The following is a 19,645-nucleotide window of genomic DNA, read 5'->3' as shown; positions in this document are numbered from 1 at the left end:
CAGGTCGTGTCCAGCCAGTACCTCTTGACAGGGCATTCCGACCTCCGTCCGTCGAGAATGCATTGGAGGAGTAAAGGAGAATGACGTAGACGGGCCGTATTCCACCCTCCTCGTGAAGGCCATTCATTTTCTGTCTCATAGCCACAGCTGGAATACAGCTGATCAAGAAAAGGTCGCAAGAATGCGAACCTGTCCAATCGGAGGGCGACAAAAGAACTAGATCGCGGGATGCGACAACTTAGAAGCTGAGGTTAGCATGAACAGCGATGTAAGAATGAGTGTTCCACACCTATTGGCAGTCCAGAATCGATTGACCTGTCTTGCTTTCTATGAACATGCTTGGAAGCTTAAGGCGCACCCGCGAGCCGAATAAAACGCTGATGAAAACTAGCGTGGGTCACATGCATCTCACGTGTCTGCACATGATTTGCAAGTTCAAGTTGCCCCTGTTTCTAATTCTCGAGAAAAGATAGAGGTAACGATAGTTCATTACCGGACAGGTATACTGTCGTGAGTACCTCTAGAGCCAATGCCAGCCTGCGGTATGTATTCTAGTTCAGCCAGGTCTATAAGCTCTATGGATCGCTTGCCAACAAGCGTTCGTCTACATGTGCCGAATCGTAGGTATCGAGAAAGAGAAATAAGTAGAGGATGGTACAGGCTGCATTGATAACTCTAGAAAAGCACGACTTCAAAGTCCTTGAGATGGTACACGATATTGCGGTCTAGGGTCACGAGGGGAAGGATTGGAAGAGGATAGGTAGCATGGGAGGAAGGGAGGGGTAAGGGAGGGTCAAGAACAGGGCCACGGGAACACGTCAGAGGGAGGCAGCAGGAGGGTTGGTCGGCATGCGGGGGAAGCGTGGTGGCCAAAACCGGCGCGCCTGAGTAAGCAGGCGGCTGGTAAGGTCACTGGAATTGCCTTCACGAGACCATAAGCCGCCAGACACAGCCAACGCCAAGTAAGGGATCTCACCAAGCGCACGCATTCGTAGGGCAGCCAGAAGCCACGACGGCCAGGTCAGCCTGAGCTCTGCAGGCATGCCAATAGCCGAAGGGCGATCGATGACCGCGAGCGCGCGCTCCTTCGCCTCCCGAGCTGCCTCGAGCTGGGCTTCGCGTGCGCGCACGAAGGCGAGGACATCGCCCTTGGTGAGCATGCCGCGTGTGCCGGTCCCCGGGATTGCCGCGGCGTCGATAGGCGATATCCTGTGTGCTGCGAGCAGACGGCGCACGGACGGGAAGATCGGCTGAGCGGGAAGCTCTAGGCGCGAAATGTCGTCGCCCTCGTCGGCGAGGAGCGCGAGGACCTTGCCCACACGAACGCGCTTGTAGCCGTCGGGCACCTAGATCATAGGTTAGCCTAGGCCGGCCGAGTGGCAACATTGTACGTACGATGATTTTGCCAACGACTCCGTCGCGCTGCGCCTCGACGTCGACCATAGTTTTGTCAGTCTCCTATCCAGCAATCTCAGTGCCAGACCAGTGAAACGCAACGAGAGCTACGCACAATCTCTAGAAGGACGTCTCCGACATGAAAGGCGTCGCCCTCCTTCATCTTCCACTTCGCGATGTCGCCCTCTGTCATATCAGGGTAGGGGATTGGCATGGCCAGCTGGCTGATGCAGCCGCGCACCGCGCTACAGTGCAGCGCCCGCGCCGCCGCCATCCGGGCCACCGGCACACTCGCCAGCACGCCAGCCGCCACCCTCAGGGTCGCTACAGCAGACATCCCTTATGCCTTGCTGAAGTCTAGTAGTCTAGTAGTTGAAGGTCGAGGAAGAGGTCGAACGAAAAGAATGCGGCGCACCGCCGATCGTGAAGGGCTTATGAGTCCGCGCGATTCAGGGTTGTGTTGCGCGGCGGCGGCGGGTCGAGAGGCGGCTCGTCGTCGGGCGGCGGGTGCGAAGCTCATAGGTGTGGGTCCAGGCGGGGGCCTGGGCTGCGCGCGGGCGCTTGTTGTGCGCGGCGCACTGAATTGAACATGTGACTGCGCGGCCTGATCGTCGAGGCGATCGCGTTCCGCGGATCCTAACATAGCAGCCGTGCCCTGCCTTCCGCCTTGTCTGACGTGTGTGCAAAGGCGCTGGTCTTTCATCTTGGTTGACGAGGCAGGCCGCAGAGCTTCTGGGCATTTGGTTGACGCGGGCATCCATAATGAGAACAATAATGATATCGATACAGTCTTTTGCATGATCGTGGGTATTGTGCGCTGTCTGTGCTCTGGCGGTGCTACAGTCAATTTTCCTTCCTTATGAAGTGGTCGGTGCAGGAGATAAAAGGAGAGGGAGCCAAGGGTGTACGCTCGGATCCCACTTCAGGCGCCGCTGGTCGAACTGCTCGATCTCGGCTATTGTAGACGGTGCTTCGGATAGTCGCTCGCAGGCTTCTGCTGTAATCTGCACCATCTATAGCAACCCGTCAGCGAAAGGGCACAAAGCTCAGGCAGTGCACTGACCCGCCGTTGATCCTGAGCCCAGAGGCCGCCAGAGGACGTAAGATGCTTCTCCGCGAGGTCAACAAACGCATCGCGAGCTGCGCGAAAGAGTACCCCTGGGCCATCGTAGACAGGCCCACCCGACGGAGTCGGCCCTTCGTCGCTGGATAACGGCGCAGGCTGCACCACTTCTTTGCAGTAGGCCATGAACCTGTCGTACTCGGGACCGCACACCAACATGGTGTCGATCGCGTTGAAGTCGGGTACATACGCCCACTTCCATCGCCGGTAGAAGTTGGCGCGCACTTCCTTCCACGGACGGCGCAGGCGGATGGTAAGCTGGCTAAAGGTAAGCTTATGCAAAGCGAAGACCATAAGGACATCCTTACCAGCCACACGCCTTTCCAAGCCGACCTGAGCGCGGCGTACCAATCTCGCTCAAACTTAAGATCTCGCTTCGTCTGCGATTCTGAATGGAGGACTTTAGAGGGTTCAAGGTATGCATGCCTCCAGCTTGGCTTACCTTCAGGCAAGACAGACAATAACTCGTCGAGGCATTTAACCAACGCGCCCGCAAGTCTGGTAGCGTAAAAGAACGCAAATGGCCGTTCGGCAGGTGCGTATAGCTCCAATTGCTGTCCGTCTGCGACGATCTCGTGTTGGGTGCGAAGAAGCCATAGCAAGGGTGCTTTATGCAGATGTCGCACCGGTGATGGATCGGGTATGGACTGCAAGGTGTCAGTACGAGACGCGATAGGAAGAGGTTGAAAACTAACAGGTAAGAGACGAGTCACCACTTCTTCCAGGGTGTCGTAGAGGGCGTGCCACTCCACGACGGATCGCGAGAGGTATCGCCTCCGTCGCGGAGGGTTCGCCCATTGTGCTTTGATGTACAGGGGTAGGTTCTGCAACGGATGTCAGTGTACTGCGCACAGCCCGACGGCACCTGCTCACATGCGCAATACTCCGGTTGATCGAGGTAAGGTCGATGCCCTCGCAACAGTTCGTCAAGATCGTACGGACGTGTTCGTAGCGCATGCCCAGGGTCTCCGTGAAGAAGCGGTCAAGGATCCATCTTGAGTCGTAGCGGCCGAGGTATAAGACTCCGGTATAGAATGCGCTCTGCGTGTTGTCAGGCATACGCAATTGAACGATAATCTGGATACCTACCTGATACAACGAGCGGGTATAGGCGTTGTTGGGGCGGTCTGGCAGCCACAAGCGCAAGTCGCCAACTGTCTGGCTCGTCGTCAGTCGAGCAACTATGAACATCTGGATAGCCTGCCCACCCGCCATATCGTCAAATCCGACACCACAGTCAAGGACGCAACCTCCTCCCACCGATCGACCATATGCGCGACATCCTTCAACGTCTCTTCTATGGAGCGTAACGTTATGACGCGCACGGGTATGAAGGTGTTGAGGCGGCGAGCGATATAGGGGTCGAAGGCGAGGTGCGCAGGGGAGTTGGGTGAGGGGGTGGGAGGTAGTGTCGTTTGCATGGTTTTGAGGTGTCGGCGGGCTTCCTCAACGAGGGGAAATACCAAGGGTAGGTTGCGGAATATGTCGGTACTCATGAATGTGATCATAGTCTGCAAAGGAAATAAGGACACTGTAGTGCGACGACGGAGACGACTTACGTACCTTCGTCAGCGCGAGCCGCGCCGCCAGTGCATCCCGCCAGTATGGAGTAACTTGGTGATCGTGAGGTTATGCCTACGGCTCAGAGGAAAGCACCGCACCTTGATCAGTATTCCACAGCCAATGCAGTGCGTTGTCAAGCTGTCTAAGGATATAGGGCAGTTGAATGGCTTCTAGGAGCGACACTTCGCATTTGTCGCTTTGCCAGTCCTCCGTCTGGGAAAGATATGAGATCATAGAGGGCATAGATATTCATTATGCGTACATCCTCCTGTAGACTAGTGGATAGTTGTGTCCAGACTATCCCGCAGCATTTGAGCAAGCCCATCACGTATGCCCGTAGGACGATCGTGACTAGGGGCAGAGGTCGCGCAGGGTCTTCTTGCAGCGCATCGTACGGGAGGAAGTCCGGGTTCAGGACTTCTAGGGCATGGGTGTATAGAAAGGTGAAGACCGTATGCGCCAGGGGACTGCCCAGCATCCATTCGACCTGTGAAGTAGCAATTGGATGTGATCGGGTGCTTGCACATAGCCACGCACTTGGTATGCCAGCGCCGTGTCAAACATCCAGCATAGCTCCTCAGGAAGAAGGGGGGCGAGTGGATCAAACGGAGGCCGGCTTGTTTGCTCAGGAAGCTCGAGCCCGCTGTCCAGTCTAGGCTCCCCGATCTGCATTCACGCGCGTCAGCGGCGTCCAACGCGTCCTCCGCGCGACGCACCTCCACCGCGCTCATCGCCTCTTGCAGCGAGTATCCATCCATCAGGACGAGGTCTCCGGGGTTCATATCTTGTGCACGCAGGGCGATATTCAGCGGCGTGAGTGGAAGGCGTCCTTGGTGCGTACTAACCAGCCGCGGCGTCGGTAAAGACGGACATGACATCTCGGAATTCGTCTCCTCCAGGGAGGGCGCCGACATCGTATGCTTCCATTGCGAGAGGGGTGGCGCGGGGACACGGCGCTCAAAATGAAGTGATGGTGAGGAACAAGGTACTCAATCACTAGCACGAAATCCTGCGTCATGTTTGTTGCTATTTGCTGCCTATGAGCACCATAAGCGCCGGTTCCCTTCGAGCGCTCATGAAGTTGACGAGCAGCCAGTTATCATTGACTGAGCCTTGCTGCTTCGATGTATATATGTATGTCGGATGCTTCTTCTAACATGCCCGGTATATATGTGGTCCAATGAATTCGCAGCGACCGAGTCAAGTCCGCTCAAAAGAGTACCACTATTATGGATATATCATCCCTGTAGTGGATGAGAATAAGGAATCTGGGTGATGCATCGTCACTCACCTATATCTCCTTGTACGTGGTGGCGCTATATGAAGAAGAGCGGATGTGAGGTTGACATTCACGCCACCCAAGGCATTGCGCGCGAGATGTGCAGTCACCGTGTCATCCACATTGATAAAGCGTTTCTGCGCGTGCCACCACGGATACATCTTCGTGTGGTCGGGCTTCATCTCGACGACAGGTAGGTCATCCCTCTCAATCACGTCCTTTTTGGTCGATTCGTGCGCCGAAGACACAATCTCGTGCTGAGGATGATGCACCTCGCTCTCGCTGTGCTTCTCCAGCCACACACCCACCAGCCCTACCACCTCCTCGTTCGTCAGACAGTCCCACAATCCATCGCTCGCCATGACCAGCACATCGCCAGACTGCACATGCGTCGTCGTGATCTCCGGCTCCGCCGTGAAGTACGGCGGCGTCTTCACGTTCGGTCGCGGGTAGTCGCACAGGTAGTCCTCGAAGAGCCGCTTCTGCAGCGCGCGCGACCACTTGTACGCGGCGTCGCCGAAGGCGCGGGCCATGCCCCACCCCATGACGCGCCCGTTCGCGCCGATGGTCTCCCCTGGGTGCTCGCCCTCCATGCGCGCCATCTCGCGCTCGTTGTGCGCGTTTTGGTCCTGCGTGAGCTCGAGGACTTTCCAGCGCCGTTTGCCGGAGGCGTCGACGACGGGGCGGCCGAGGACGGCGCGGGAGTCGCCGGTGAGCGCCATGTGCAGCTCGCGGGAGTCGGTGTCGAGGAAGCCAAGCAGCGCGCATGAGCCGGAGAGGGCAGGAGCGAGCAAGTCTTGTGCGCGGCCGTCCGGAGGACCTAACAGAGCGCGTTCCGCTGCCCAGTGCACGATGTCATCGTCGACGCGGAGGAAGGCTTCCTTGATGGTCTGGTCAATCTCCTCGGCTGGCGGATGGACCGGCCCCGAGGGCTCCAGAGGCGCGCCTACTTGGTGTTCTACCCCATCATCGACGTCGACGGGCTGGGACAGCCTAGCATGCTTGGAGTACAGGTCCGCAAGCGCGCCCAAGACCGCGGTAGGCAGAATCAAACTGAGCAGCATACTCGTTGCATTGCCATTGTGACCGTCGAAGATGCCCATGAACACCCAATGCTGCCCACCCGGCAATGGCGCTATCGCGCGCGAGACCTGATCCTCGTTGGGCCAGTTACTGCGTGGGTGTGAGCGGATGCATCCGTGTGACAAGAAGTCGATGGGCCGACGACTTGCCTTTCCAAGCTGAAGCCCTCCATGTAAGTTATCCCAAGGTCCGGATGGGACTCTATCTCGACGACCCTGCTTCGCAGAGTATCTCCCGGATCTTCTGTCTCGTGCAGCGCGGGCTTCGTTAGCTCCCCCGGTGGTGGGAGACCCTGAGGGTCACGCTTCGCCCAGTCGTCGTCAGATGGCTGCTCGTTGGTATCGGCGTGTAGCCTCTGATGGACAGAGAGGTAGGTAGCACCTGCTGCTACACTGATGCCCAAGATGAGCGCATGGGGTGAACGCCTGTGAAGGGGTACAGGACGCGCCACTGCAGCACTCCTCCGGAATGCATGACGGAGAAACGGTCGGAACATCGCGCTGGTGGCGTACGATTCAGCTGGAACCTGGAGCTACTGATTAGTGCGGTTTCCTATCTCGACTGAAGGACCTAACAGATGTCACTTCAGAGTTGGAACGGGAACTTTGGGCATAGCACTCGACCACGTCGAAGTTCGAGTTGGTTCGAACGCGTGACGTCAAACAATGGCTTTTATTTGCTGGTATTTGCCGCCATTGGCGTGCTTTATTTGTTCGTCTTCGGACGGGGTCTGTAGAACGCCATCTGACAAGCGCCACCAGCCCAAGGATCCACAGATGGTCGCTCCTGTAACGCGGCGCTTATCGATGAGGGTCCTGTCAGCGTCGCGGACCGAGGCTACATCCTCCCGCTCAATCTCCCTATCGTCTACGAGACGCGCACAATATATAGCAGCAGACCTTGTACATATCAGCAGCCAGGCAGAATAGCAATGCTACAACGATTTACGCAAGCCAGATACCCCAATTACCAAGGCATCCTCCGTTTTCTCAAGTATGGTACAGAAAGGAAAAGCCCAGCCCATCGTCCACCCCCGCGAAAGCCTGATAGCAAACAGTAGCGTACGGGTCAAAGCAGGAGGCAAATGAACAGGCAGAAGCATGGAAGGGGTCAGTTGAAGAAACAGAAATGGGTTAGTAGAATATATACAGACGAAGAAGGCGAAGAGAACTGGTCAAAAAATTGGGTACCGCAAATCGGGGGTTACTCGAGAGCTGGCGAAGAAGAAAAGAGGAAGGAGAAAAAGGAACCTGAGAGGCAGGCGGACACAGCAAGAAATGTGGAGAGAACAAACGCATTGTATAGTCTGATGCTACGCAGTCAACTGTCCAGCAGACGCAGCGTCAGCGGCAGCGACTCTATGTGGCTGGGGCATGACGCCGCGTCCGTAGTCCGTGGGGCGAGTGGGGACGGGACGTGCGCGGCCTGCGAGCGGCGCTGCGAGATGGGCCGCGTCGTGTCGTGGCGGCGGAGCAGCATGCGGGCGACGAGCTGGGAAACGCTGCTGGCGGCAGCCTTCTTCGAACTCGGTGGCGGTGGGGAGGGGACCTCAACGTCGCTGGCCGCGCCCGACGCGAGCTTCAGCCGGATGAGCGCAGCTGCCTCGCGCGCGCGCTCCTTGTCCTTCTTCCTCTGACGCTTGACTTCCGCGCGCGCTTGTAGGAGACCTTGATTCAGCAGCACCGCCTCCTTCTGTCGGCCTTCCCATTCGGCGGCTTGAGCCCTCCGCTGGACGTCGCACAGACGACGAAGCTCCGGGTCTAAGCTGTCCGCGTCGCCGTACTCGTCAGGTAGCGGAAGGTACATCGGTCCCTCCGGCGAAGGAGAGCGCGACTGGTCCTCGGGCGCATCATCTAGGAGGAGGAGACCTTCACTCCGCGGAGATGGCGACGTCGGACCTTCCGCAATCGCCTTGTCGAGCGACAGCGATAGTAGTTCGTCGGAAAATGGCAAGTCATCGTGTGCATCGGAGTCAGGAAGGGATATGAGTGATCGAGCTGGGGAGGGCGGCGGATCGCTGCCACTGTTGTCGTGCTCATCGTCGTCGAACTCGAGCTCTGGCAGCGATGCCGTCGAGCGTAAGGCCGGGGATTCTGGCGGCACGTCCGACCAGGGAGGGAAGATATCGTCTGCGCCTCCGAACAGATCGGAAGACAGCGGCTGCAAGTGCGGTTGGTAGTAAGCGTACTGGTCATCGTAGCCCGGAAGAGGATGCTCGCGGGCATGATCATGAGGATCGTAATCGTATATGGGGACGTCGCGGCGCGCCTCGTAGGTGCCATAGGCGTACGGAGAGCGCGAGTGGCCGCTGGAGAGTAGCATGGCCTTCGACGATGGTTCCCCATCTCCTTCCGCGTCGGATGCTCCCGCAATGCGTCGCGGACTCCATTCTGGCGACAGTTCGGGAGATACGGGCGACAGCAGCTGTGGATTGTACGGCGGCGACTCGCCATCGTCCTCTATCAGCTCAGGCGCTTCCGAATCCGACAGGCCCAGTTCAGAGAAGTTTCCCTCCGGACTAGAGATTGGATTGTCCAAAGACTGGTCAAAGGGGTATTCTGCGTCGACAGGGCTCTTGAAGCGGGATTCCGGGAAGGTGGCAGAGTAGGAGAAGCCGAGGGAGGAGGGCGGCAGAGCGCTTCCGATCTTCAAGCGCGGTAAGCGCGTTGAAGGCGGCCAGGAAGATGGGGAGTTCGACGCATCGTTTTCATGCCAGCATGTGGACATGTCCGAGGACGCGCCCATATTATGCATGCGTTCGTAACAATTATAATGGGGGGTAGGTGCCGTAGACTGTGCGCGCACAAAGGAGTGACGGAACGTGCAATCGTGACCGGCTTCTTTGCAATCGGGTGTCGAGGGCGAAATGCAGGATGCAAGGGCACGCTCGGGGGACGACTCGGCACGGTCAAAACGATTCAGCACTCCTGGATTTATCTTCAGAAAACTTCCGGGAGGAGGGGACGGTCAACGCACCGCGATCAGCGACACCATGCTCCTGCGTAAGATTCTTCTTCGTCGTGGCTGGCGCGAAGCGACCAGGGATTTGCTGGGGTTGGTAGTGATGATGGTTGAAGATGGGAGAACACCGCCAGAACTGCGTCCAGCGCGCGGCCGCTCCATCCGTAGGCGTTATGAGTGACGCTTAGTAAGCGCTCCCCCCAAAGAGGTATAACGGCCTCGTGGTCGTAAATGAGGCGTTGCCTCATGGTATTCGCATGTTGTACTTCCAGAACATCAGAGTACGAGCGAAGCCATGAATGCAGCACCTGTGCGTCCTGCATTATGTAGCTTCATAGCTCGGGCGTGGGACCTGGGATGTTCGAGCTAATAGGCTCCCCTTCTGCGTCTGCGCCTATCCCGGGGCATGCCCCAGCTCCCGGGCACCTCCCCCGCCTTTCGTGAGCGCGCTGGATGTCCCGACCCACGTACCGGTGTCCCAGCGCCTGTCCCAAGTCCCGGTCGGTGTCCTAGGCAATCGAATATAGTTGTATGATATATTCCCGGATTTTTGCTGTCCCAGTGGATGTCCCGGCGTCCCGCGCATGTCCCGCTCCAGCCCTCAGCGTCCCGGCCTTGTATCCCATTGTCCCGCCCGCGATCCCGGTTCCCCTACCTCCGACACGCGACTTGACTTCGTTGTGACCAACGGAAAAGAGAGTGAACATGGATGACATAGTTTATCATACTAAAGCCCATGATTTGAACCCAGCTCTATAGGTGGATACGCTCCATGAATTCACCCAAACGAAGAGCCTCGTCGTTGAGGCTGTCGTCCTCATCAATACTCTCGACTACGTCCACATGATCTGCCGCTGCACCCTCGCCCGCTCCACTGCTTGAGCCCACAGCTGCCGGCTGAGATGTCGAGGACATCGGCGCGTCGAGGGCGTACCCAATGCCAAATGTCGGTAAGGCATAGAGCCTTTGAAGGCGTGAACGATGGATGTTGTTGACCCTATGCTGGCGTGCCAGCGCCCATGCGAGTTCTGCGGCAAGCAAAGGGTCAGCCTCGCGAGCAACGGATATGGTGGTCCTGTATGTGTCCTCCTCTTGATCGACCCAGTGTCGCAACCGACGTGCCTCGACTCGGCTTCGAATGAGCTCCTCTTTGGCGCGCTTCACCTTGTGATACTTATCGGCCATCTGTCGGTTGCTGGGGCTACTCCAAGGGCGTTGCAGTATGTTATGCTTCGAGTGCTTCAGCAGCTCAAACTCTCCGAGGAATGCGTACGAGACAATATCGCGATACTCGATTCTTGGCCGCGGAGGGTCTTGATTGGGCGCCATGTTGTTGTACTTCGCGAGTGCGCTTCGTATCGCCTCCGAGCGCTTCGCCAAATTGTGAGCGATATGCTTGCGGAGCTTATAACCTGTTCAAGGGTAAGGCTAGTAGCTGGACGAGCAAGATGGACCACATACCTGTACGCGATAGGTTTGCCTTTGATAGTTCAACCAGTCTCTGTACCACAAGACCCTCCAACCGGTTCATGACGCGCTCAAACTCGCGAGTCTGCACGTAGCGGAGCGCTGCTATATAGCGCTCATCGTCTGGCCTCCACCGCTCTGTCACTCCTGCAAGCCGCTCGGTATCGTTAGCAGCGCCAATGCACGCCATCAACTTGTGCTGAAGTGCAGCACGCTGAGCTTCCCTCGCCCTGACCTCCGCCTCCGCCTCTACCGACAGCCTTCCCGAGTCGGCAGGATACTGGCAGACGTCGATTGTATTGCGCATCTCGTCGACAGCTCGCCTAATTACGATGAGTCCTTGTTCAGGCGTAAGTCAAAGACAACGTACTGTGCGGCGTCGAGGTGCTGCAGAGCCTCAACGTAAGCGACTATTCGTAGGTCCATCTCGTCCTCGACAGCGACGGTCTCCAGATATTCCAGCTCCTCCATTCGCCACCCTTCGATTTCAGCGTCAGAGTAATCGCGAGTAGCCGCACGCCACTGCGCGAGTGCGAATTCGCCTTCCTGTATGGTCTGCAGAGCCTGCTTATAGTTGTCGCTTATGAACTTGCCTGAATGATCGATGAGTTCCATGCCAAAGAGGAAGTACGGCGTACGTACTGAGCTCTCCGTAGCGCTCGGAATTCCAGTGACGGATGATACGCCGGGGCTAAGAAAATCGCGTTTTATAAGGGGAAATTAAGCAATATGAAGCGGATCGCCGGCAAGCAATCAGGGCTATGAAATAGCAAGCTACTACTGTACAGGGAGCTTAGCCTAGATGGTACCAAAGGTGCTGGTACAAGAGACTGTCAGCCTGCCCAGCTTTTATAAGCGGGTACTATAAGAGAGACCGGTTAGCGGGCTACCCTGAGGGCCACTAGGAGCTCCGAGGCACCTGACCGCCATGTCTGCGCGCCTTAGATGACATCCTTTGGATCCCTGAAAGGGCTGAGTGGGATGCAGTCGCTCTAAGACCGCCACTCACGGCTATAACATGCTTTAGCAGCGCCGGAATCTCGTATAGGAATATGTCGCACCAATTCAGGCAGTCTCTGCTAGCTACCTAAGGGAAGTCTGCCAAGGGAATCTTTCCCGAAGCAAAGCCTGTTGCCGGTGCCGCACGCGCGTCACCTGACCGTGTAACTCGAACCGTGACGCGGTTCGGACTTTGCCGAAACCAACTCGCACCGGCGCGACGCTTCCTCCGCGACGCGCGCTCGGTTTGCGGCCCCACCACGCGTGCCTCGATACACCTCGGCGAGCGGAGAATTCGACTGCGGACTCGTGCGGTCCCCAGGAGAAACCGCGCGCTCCCTAGGCGGATAAGATCCATATCTCGGTGTCTCGACTCTCTGGCGCCTCTTCGACACCGGCAATCTTCCAACCGGCTGACAGTATCGTCCTAAGCCCGGTATCAGCGCTCCGGCGCTCGCGATAGGCAGGAATTGGACGGGATTTGCAGGGAATGGCGCGATATGAGGGAATTATTGGGAGGAGATAGGAGAAGTGCCGCGGCGAGGCCTCGGAGGGGCGAACGTTCAAATACCAGACTGTAGGATGGATTCGGGGACTTTTGGGACCCCGAGAAGCCCCAGTACAGCGCACCGCTAGAATCATAAGCTTAACCAGCATTTGACCGTCTGATCAGCCTTTGGGCAACTAAGCACCTGAATATCTCGTCGTAACCTTTGTATAACGCTTCCCAAGCGCCTGCGAAAGCTTTGAGCACAGACCCTCTCAGTAACCGCGACTCCCAGAGCACGGAATCTATTATTTCTCCAGTAGACTAGTTACTCCCAAGCAATACAAAAACCCGGACTCGCTGCGTCTCTGACCGGTGATTGACCATTCTACTGTGTGCTTGTTGTGTGTGGTTGAGGCCTGAGTCGATCAGAGGTCTTTCGAGACGTACGATCCCATTATCTGGAGCCCACCGCGAGGGAGTAACCTACGCACTTGAGGAATAATACTGAGAAGCGAACTCGGCTGTAGCAGGTTGTCAACGAGGACGATCAGTCGTATTCAGGCTTAACAAAACGGCGCCTGGACCGAAATCCGCTCTTAAGGCACTTGAATCGGGTTGGGATAGCGCATCGTCGTCTCGATCCCGTGCAAAGGCTAGAGAGAAGGCTCGTTTAGCAGCAAAAGCGTCGGACGCTAAGCGGAAACGCAAAGCGAAAGCATCTACCTCTCACTCATCCTCACAACCTATACATTCACCCACCCCACCCGCTTCTCCTCAGCTACCAGGGTCTTTTCCTGAGAACGCTGGTCCTCATCCTTCAACTCCAGAACCAGATTCCCCTCTCCCTTCCATTCGTGATCTTTCCGTTTCCCTCTCTCATCTCTCGATCCATTCCCCAAGGCGCTCGCCAGAGACCTCACCGCTCACACCTCTCTCGAATTCTCGTACCAACTCTCCGGTTCCCAGTCTATCAGATCTCATTCCTGCTTCCAATCCTACTCGATCCTCATCTCGTCGTTCATCCTTCTCTTCTACTTCTTCCTCTATGGCTCCCCATTACACGCATACGGCACAAAATGCCCCGCGCTTCCACGAAGATAACGTAGCCGACCTTGAGGTTTGGTTGTCCGACCTCAAGGCGTACTTCGAAGAGCATAATGTACGCACTGCGGCAGATCAGATACAAAAAGCGCCGTTCCATGCGACTGAGAGGCACGTCCGAGACCTTTGGAAAGAGGTAGCGGACAAGCATGCCAACAGTACTTGGGAGGAGTTCGTCGAAGCGATTTTAGCGTGTTACCCGGAGATTTCTGGGAGCCGTTCAGGCACTTTGACCGAACTGCACAAGATCTGTAATAATTATCGCGACTTGCATGTCACCGACCTCACCAGAGGTCCCGCCTTCCTGAGACGCTTCGAAGCGTGTGTAGGAGCGATCAACAAGGGCGCTAACCCGCTGTCTAACTTCGATGTCTGCTCGAAGATCGCCATGGTCTGCACGCCGGAGCTGCTCCGGACGCTCGACATGACGTTGAACGGACAGGCCCATCAACTAGTATCACCAACACAGCCTGCACCCCCAGCTGGAGGAGCGGCTGCGCCAGTCAGACGCCCGAACCGCACCTCGATTGTTGAGGGCGGCTACAAGTGGGAAGATGTAGTGGCTTGCATGCGCGATTTGTGGCGCCGGGGCTACCGAACGGATGCCTTAGGCGTGGGCGTACTTTCGGCGGATGAGATGGGTGGCCGAATGGCTCATACCACCGAATCAGGCTCGCGCCTGGTAAAATTGGAGCAGGATCTTCACGACCTGGTCGAGAGAACGAGCAAAGCGGAGACTGAGACGCGTGCGACACTGCGTAGCCTGCAGAGCGAGGTCAAGAGCGAGCTGTCTCAAGGGCTAGAGAAGAGCGATAAAAACCTTCAGCTGATTAACGAGACCATTCAGCGGTTGACCAACCAGCAGCACGCTCTTCAGAATGCGAATGCTCCGGGGCCAGCTGCGAGCATGGGTCCGGCAGCTTTCCCTCAACAAAATGGATGGGGAGGGCGGCCGAACTTCCCAGCCCAGATGAACCGACCACAGAACGGGTTCGGGGGTGGGCAACGCAGTGGATTCACGCGGCCACCCTTCACCTGTAATTGGTGCGGACTGACCGGGCACATGATGTCCAACTGTCTTGACTATCAAGCCGCGGTGCGCTCGGGCGAAGTAGTTCCCGACAGCACCGGTAACTTGCACACTAAGAGTGGTGAGCCCATCCCTAAGCGCATGGGTCCAATGGACACTCCCATGAAGGAAAAATGGGCCCAGATCAAAGCTTCAGCTCATCAATATGTTGTCGCGCCTCTGATGCAGCTGGCCAATCTAGCGGCCGACAATACATTGTGGGGATGCGGAGGGTACGACGAGGAAGTCATAATCGACTCAGGCTCGATGGGAAACATACCCTACGCCATCAACGAACAGGGACAAGCGTACTACCCGCAGCTCACAATGCCTGAGACGTGGAGTAACTACACCACGAACCGTCCTGAAGGGAACGCAGACGCTTCGGGCGCGGGTTTTTAGGAGGTTCAGGGATTCGCGTCCCACCTCAAGCCCAACGCTGGGGACGCGATGAGAACATAGCTAGACCAGCGTCGAACGCGTTCACACAGAACAAAGCGGCAACAAATAACCAGCCTACGAAGAGTGGGGCGAATAAGAGCACGAACTCGCGGCCTGGCCCGCCTCCTCCAAAGGAGGGCCCCGCGCATCCTTATCGAGCTGTACCAGAGACTCGTTTCGTACCATATGATCAGAGACCGCCAGCTTTGCCGGTAAAACCAGGGGAAAATCCAAGGAAAGACATGGCTAAGGATTCAGGCCGTTTGGCGACGGCGGGAAGGCCTCAAGCGCCTGTCCAAAGAGCTACCGAACCTGAGAACGTGCTAGAGAAATTACTTGAAGCACGCTGCCCTACGACGGGTATTTCCTTAAGAGAGCTACTCGGTGTTAGTCCGTCGCTACAGGACCTCCTTCGGAAGGCGCTGACGCGAAAGAGTGACATTATTGATAGTTTTGGGAGTCTCTTCCATAAGACATTGTTGAGAGAAGCGTATCAGAAGAGGGAGCTCGATTACTCACAGGGTATTCGTTGGCGGTCAGCGCCCGAGGAAATGCCAGCCGATTCAGGCCTACCTGCAGATTGGATGAATCTACAAAACGAAGTGATCACCACGACGGTAGAGCTACCCTCGGGCGCTTGTGGCAAGGTACCTGCCGGGTCTTTCGTCCAAATCGACTCGGCTTTCGAGGTCTACCAGAGTATGAATGACAAAGAGAAGGCAGGGGTCATCTTCGCTGGAGAACCCACTGCTAACCTGCGCACGCTATGGCCTATCATAAATAAAAATGGCGCGGACGAGTGTATTTTGGACAGCGGCTCGCAGGTCGTATCGATGTCGAAAGACTGTGCTCGAGCGAAGGGAGCGGCCTATGACCCCACAGTGAAAATCCGCATGCAGAGCGCGAACAACCAAATAAATGAAACCTTGGGACTCGCGAGGAACATCCCTTTCGATTTTGCAGGAACCATTATATATCTCCAGTGCCACGTATCGGATACGGCCGCTTTCCGGATATTACTGGGGAGGCCTTTCGACACTCTGTGCGAGTCCGTGGTCTCTAACGACCGATTTGGCAATCAAGAAGTGACGATCACTTGCCCGAACACCGGTAATAAAGTGACCATGCACACATACCCCAGAGGCACGGTGCCGGAGCACATGCGCGAGCAGCTGGGTTTTCCGGAGGCTTCTGCGAATTGATCTCGCTTCTCGAGGATCAAGGAGAAGCTGCCCTACAAATCGAGATGGATGAAGCTCAATCGATTAAAATAACCCATATCTCACGCCCCGACAAAGAGGGCGCCTTTGACCGAAGCGACCTCCAGTCGAGGTACCTACAGGCAGCCTTGGACGCTGGATACATAGCCGATAGAGATGGGAAAGAGCTACTAGAGACATACTACCAGACATATGGTGGAAAAAGCACCGGGAAGGCAGAACAGAGAAGTCAGCAGTCACGAGAGGCACCGCCAGCATCGGCGAACCTGTTGAGTGACCCACTCAGGTCTGCCTACCAATACGATGAAGCGGTAAAGCGAGCCGAAGCTGCGCTACCAGAAGCAGCCGCCTTTGCGGCCGCTCGAAAGAAATACAAGCCGGTGGCACTTAAAGTGAAGCCGGTACAGGCCCAGCTACCCCAACAATTCCATATAGAACGCAATATAAGGGGTGACCCCGAAGAAGGAATGCCTACGCTCCCGGTTCACCCGCCAGATTTTCAGCCTACGGGGCGGTATACGGAAGAAAGGAAGGCCTTGATAGAGAAACTGCACGGGACGGACTTTCTCACGCCGGAAGAGATGAAGCTGCTACACTACATATACATGGTACACAATCAGGCATTTGCCTTCACGGACGAAGAGCGTGGCTGCTTCAGAGAGGACTTCTTCCCACCGGTAGAAATCCCGGTTATACCTCACAAGCCGTGGGCAGAGAGAAATATACCGATCCCGCCTGGGCTGTATGAAAAGATTTGTGAAATTATAATGAAGAAAATCAAAGCTGGCGTGTATGAGCCCTCGAACTCCTCATACCGGTCGAAGTGGTTTTGCGTCGTGAAGAAAGATGGGACCAGTCTACGCCTTGTACATAGCCTGGAACCGCTCAATGCAGTTACAATTGCGCATTCAGGCCTACCACCAGCGACCGATAGCCTTGCGAACTGGTTTGCCGGCCGCGCTTGCGGCGGTATCCTAGACCTGTTTGTGGGATACGACGAGCGATTACTAGCGGAGTCTTCACGGGACTTAACCACCTTTCAAACACCTTTTGGCGCGTACCGCTTAAGGACGCTACCCATGGGCTGGACCAATGCCGTGCCAATTTTCCACGACGACGTTACTACTATCCTACAACTGCTCATACCGGACATTACCATCCCCTACATTGACGATGTACCAGTACGTGGTCCGGCGACACGATACGAGTTGCCGGATGGGGGTTACGAGGTCCTGAAAGAGAACCCGGGAATCCGTCGATTCGTGTGGGAGCATCTGCAGAATGTCAACCGAGTGATTCAGCACATGTGGTACTCAGGCGGTACCTTTTCAGGGACGAAGTCCATACTTATAGCGGCGGAAACGACAGTAGTGGGCCACCGCTGTACTTACGAAGGGCGCAAGCCTGAAGACGATCGAGTTAACGTCATCAGTAATTGGGGACCGTGCAAAAATCCCTCGGAGATTAAGCAGTTCCTCGGACTGACAGGCGTGTATCGCATGTTCATTAAAGACTACGCTGCGGTGTCCGACCCACTAGTTAAGTTAACAAGACTCGGTGTACCCTTCGATTGGGGCCCAGAGCAACAGAAAGCGCAGGATAGATTGAAAGCGGCGCTGCTCGACAGTCCACCGCTGAAGCCTGTCGACTATAAGACGGATTGGGACACTATCCTAGGGGTCGACACCTCATACATAGCGGTTGGCTGGTTTATACAGCAAGTCAACCCTGAAAATGACAAGGAATACTACTACTGCCGGTTCGGCTCGACGCTCTTGAACGAGCGAGAAGCGCGGTTTTCGCAACCAAAAAGAGAGCTGTTCGGGTTGAAGACGGCTTTACAATCAGCGTACTATTGGATCGCGGGCTGCCGCAGATTAGTCGTTGAAGCGGACGCAAAGTTCCTTAAGGGAATGCTGAGCAACCCTGGCTTTGGACCCAACGCCACGGTCAACAGATGGATAGAGGAAGTGTTGTTCTTCCACTTTACGCTAAGGCACGTACCCGGGAAGTCGCATGCGATAGCGGACGCTCTGTCCCGAAGACCGGCCTTCCCTGGGGATAAACCACGTGAGACTCCCCTGAGCGACGACGAAGACGAGCCTCAGGGTCTCGGTGGCTTCGAAGTTAAAGGCCAGGGCGCCGATGACACGCTGCCTTTTGAAGCATTTAAAGACCATATAGACTCTCGAGGAGGGTACTTCCACTCAGAGATGACGCATTCAGGGCAAGACTCCCCCTTTTTAGGCCGAGCACATGTCAAGGATATATTCGAGCAATTTAAGAGCGACTGGCTTACGCCACAAATCACACAAAAGGCGCCAGGACTGTTCGCATTTAATCTGACCGTCAAGAAGGAGCGCAAAAAGCGTGGGGCGCTGCGTGATCCGACAGAGAACCTCAATGATGAGGACACGCTAGAAAAATATCTTCGGTTCCCCCGCTCGCTAGAGCTAAGAGAATTTGACGAGAAATTATGGGACTTGCGGGATTTCCTTAGTCTGAACCCAGTCGACCTCGAGCCTAATCGGTGGGAAGAGATAGCACCGCTGGCTAAGGAGTACCGCATGACGCAGACAGGCAGAATATATAGAAAAATGGGCAACGGCAGTACCGCTTTGTTAATATGGCCAAGAGACCGTTACTTCGTGTTGGATTGCGCACATAGCGCGGGTCACCACGGCGGGTTTACCGAAATTTATAGCACCGTAGCGGCAAAATATTGGTGGCCTGGTCTTGAAGCAGACGTCGAGCACTACCTCACCCTTTGCGACTACTGCGCCGGGCGTGAGAGGATGCCTGAATCCCTACCAAAGTGCCTTTACTTAACGAGCGGACCCGTTTCAGTCTCGAGGGAGCCTGCCACTCATAGCACAACCGTATCGGGTGTAGCGAATTTGGAGCGGGAACTGAGGGAAAAATACGGCATGTCACCAGCTGAAGTTAAGTCGGTGGCGGCTCTAGTGATTTCGGACATGGCGGACGGACTCAGTCGCTCTCCACTCTACCACGAGTCCGAGCAGGAGCGGCCTGAATTGGTAGAACGAACGCAAGTAAAGCCTAAGCTTCCAGCCTGGGCTGCACAACAACCCGTGCCACCTGGTGCTGCGCGCGATCTACGGGATTTCGAGATAGAATTACAGAAAGCAGCCGCTGAGACACGCCACTTTAACGAGATACGCGCACAGCAGCTACAGCAACAGGGACACCTCGAGTCCTCAGACATCTATAGGGCTTTTATTCACCAGCCTTGTCAGACAGAAGTGTTCGAAGAGTTGGTTGCAGAACCAGTCGATGAGAGGCGACCAAGGCTAGGTAATAAAATGGACACAGAACTAGAGACGTGGCTCAGATGGGTGCAAGACCCCGACCCAGAGCGTAATGCCGTGGCCTTCCGCGAGGCCCAGCCCATCGCTGAAAAATACAGTGACCGGTTCTTTGCAGCGGAAGGGAA

At 56.1% G+C, this 19,645-nt stretch overlaps 5 protein-coding genes across 5 annotated transcripts; all 5 read right to left on the bottom strand.

Annotated features, from left to right (window-relative positions):
- Window positions 1-409: 409 nt before the first annotated feature.
- SCHCODRAFT_02604130 (single hybrid motif-containing protein) lies at window positions 410-1,824 on the bottom strand. Its single transcript, XM_003036275.2, has 3 exons — window positions 1,511-1,824; window positions 1,396-1,458; window positions 410-1,346 (listed from the first exon to the last, which is right to left on the bottom strand). The coding sequence occupies exons 1-3, from the start codon at window positions 1,730-1,732 to the stop codon at window positions 819-821; spliced, it is 813 nt and encodes a 270-aa protein (XP_003036321.2). The 5' UTR covers window positions 1,733-1,824; the 3' UTR covers window positions 410-818.
- A 292-nt stretch (window positions 1,825-2,116) lies between these two features.
- Window positions 2,117-5,067, bottom strand: SCHCODRAFT_02604124 (uncharacterized protein). The gene is made up of 14 exons (XM_050344087.1): window positions 4,927-5,067; window positions 4,798-4,865; window positions 4,619-4,747; window positions 4,344-4,568; window positions 4,180-4,294; window positions 4,082-4,131; window positions 3,727-4,029; window positions 3,608-3,676; window positions 3,392-3,559; window positions 3,214-3,342; window positions 2,961-3,165; window positions 2,827-2,906; window positions 2,459-2,776; window positions 2,117-2,408 (listed from the first exon to the last, which is right to left on the bottom strand). Exons 1-14 carry the CDS (start codon window positions 5,006-5,008, stop codon window positions 2,253-2,255), a joined length of 2,097 nt encoding a protein of 698 aa, XP_050202607.1. The 5' UTR covers window positions 5,009-5,067; the 3' UTR covers window positions 2,117-2,252.
- A 224-nt stretch (window positions 5,068-5,291) lies between these two features.
- Window positions 5,292-6,463, bottom strand: SCHCODRAFT_02694468 (protein serine/threonine phosphatase 2C; the record flags this gene model as incomplete). The annotated part of the gene is made up of 2 exons (XM_050346868.1): window positions 5,292-5,325; window positions 5,373-6,463. 2 exons carry the CDS (start codon window positions 6,461-6,463, stop codon window positions 5,292-5,294), a joined length of 1,125 nt encoding a protein of 374 aa, XP_050202606.1.
- Window positions 6,464-7,309: 846 nt separating this feature from the next.
- SCHCODRAFT_01120309 (uncharacterized protein) lies at window positions 7,310-9,542 on the bottom strand. The gene is made up of 2 exons (XM_003036278.2): window positions 9,420-9,542; window positions 7,310-9,370 (listed from the first exon to the last, which is right to left on the bottom strand). Exon 2 carries the CDS (start codon window positions 9,195-9,197, stop codon window positions 7,764-7,766), a length of 1,434 nt encoding a protein of 477 aa, XP_003036324.1. The 5' UTR covers window positions 9,198-9,370; window positions 9,420-9,542; the 3' UTR covers window positions 7,310-7,763.
- Window positions 9,543-9,678: 136 nt separating this feature from the next.
- Window positions 9,679-11,486, bottom strand: SCHCODRAFT_02559280 (uncharacterized protein; the record flags this gene model as incomplete). Its single annotated transcript, XM_003036279.2, has 3 exons — window positions 9,679-10,816; window positions 10,866-11,194; window positions 11,242-11,486. 3 exons carry the CDS (start codon window positions 11,484-11,486, stop codon window positions 10,158-10,160), a joined length of 1,233 nt encoding a protein of 410 aa, XP_003036325.1. The 3' UTR covers window positions 9,679-10,157.
- Window positions 11,487-19,645: the final 8,159 nt, after the last annotated feature.

This window comes from Schizophyllum commune, assembly GCF_000143185.2.
Source record: "Schizophyllum commune H4-8 unplaced genomic scaffold SCHCOscaffold_1, whole genome shotgun sequence".
Lineage (NCBI taxonomy): Eukaryota > Fungi > Basidiomycota > Agaricomycetes > Agaricales > Schizophyllaceae > Schizophyllum > Schizophyllum commune.
This window is presented reverse-complemented; position numbering and strand designations above follow the sequence as displayed.

Coding starts and splice junctions, on each gene's coding strand:
- SCHCODRAFT_02604130 (XM_003036275.2), bottom strand. CDS start 1,732: ATGTCTGCTGTAGCGACCCTGAGGGTGGCGGCTGGCGTGCTGGCGAGT. Junction 1,459..1,510: donor GAGACGTCCTTCTAGAGATT/GTGCGTAGCTCT, acceptor ATTGCTGGATAG/GAGACTGACAAAACTATGGT. Junction 1,347..1,395: donor GAGTCGTTGGCAAAATCATC/GTACGTACAATG, acceptor CCTATGATCTAG/GTGCCCGACGGCTACAAGCG.
- SCHCODRAFT_02604124 (XM_050344087.1), bottom strand. CDS start 5,008: ATGGAAGCATACGATGTCGGCGCCCTCCCTGGAGGAGACGAATTCCGA. Junction 4,748..4,797: donor AGGCGATGAGCGCGGTGGAG/GTGCGTCGCGCG, acceptor GCGTGAATGCAG/ATCGGGGAGCCTAGACTGGA. Junction 3,166..3,213: donor TGGTGACTCGTCTCTTACCT/GTTAGTTTTCAA, acceptor GACACCTTGCAG/TCCATACCCGATCCATCACC.
- SCHCODRAFT_01120309 (XM_003036278.2), bottom strand. CDS start 9,197: ATGCATAATATGGGCGCGTCCTCGGACATGTCCACATGCTGGCATGAA.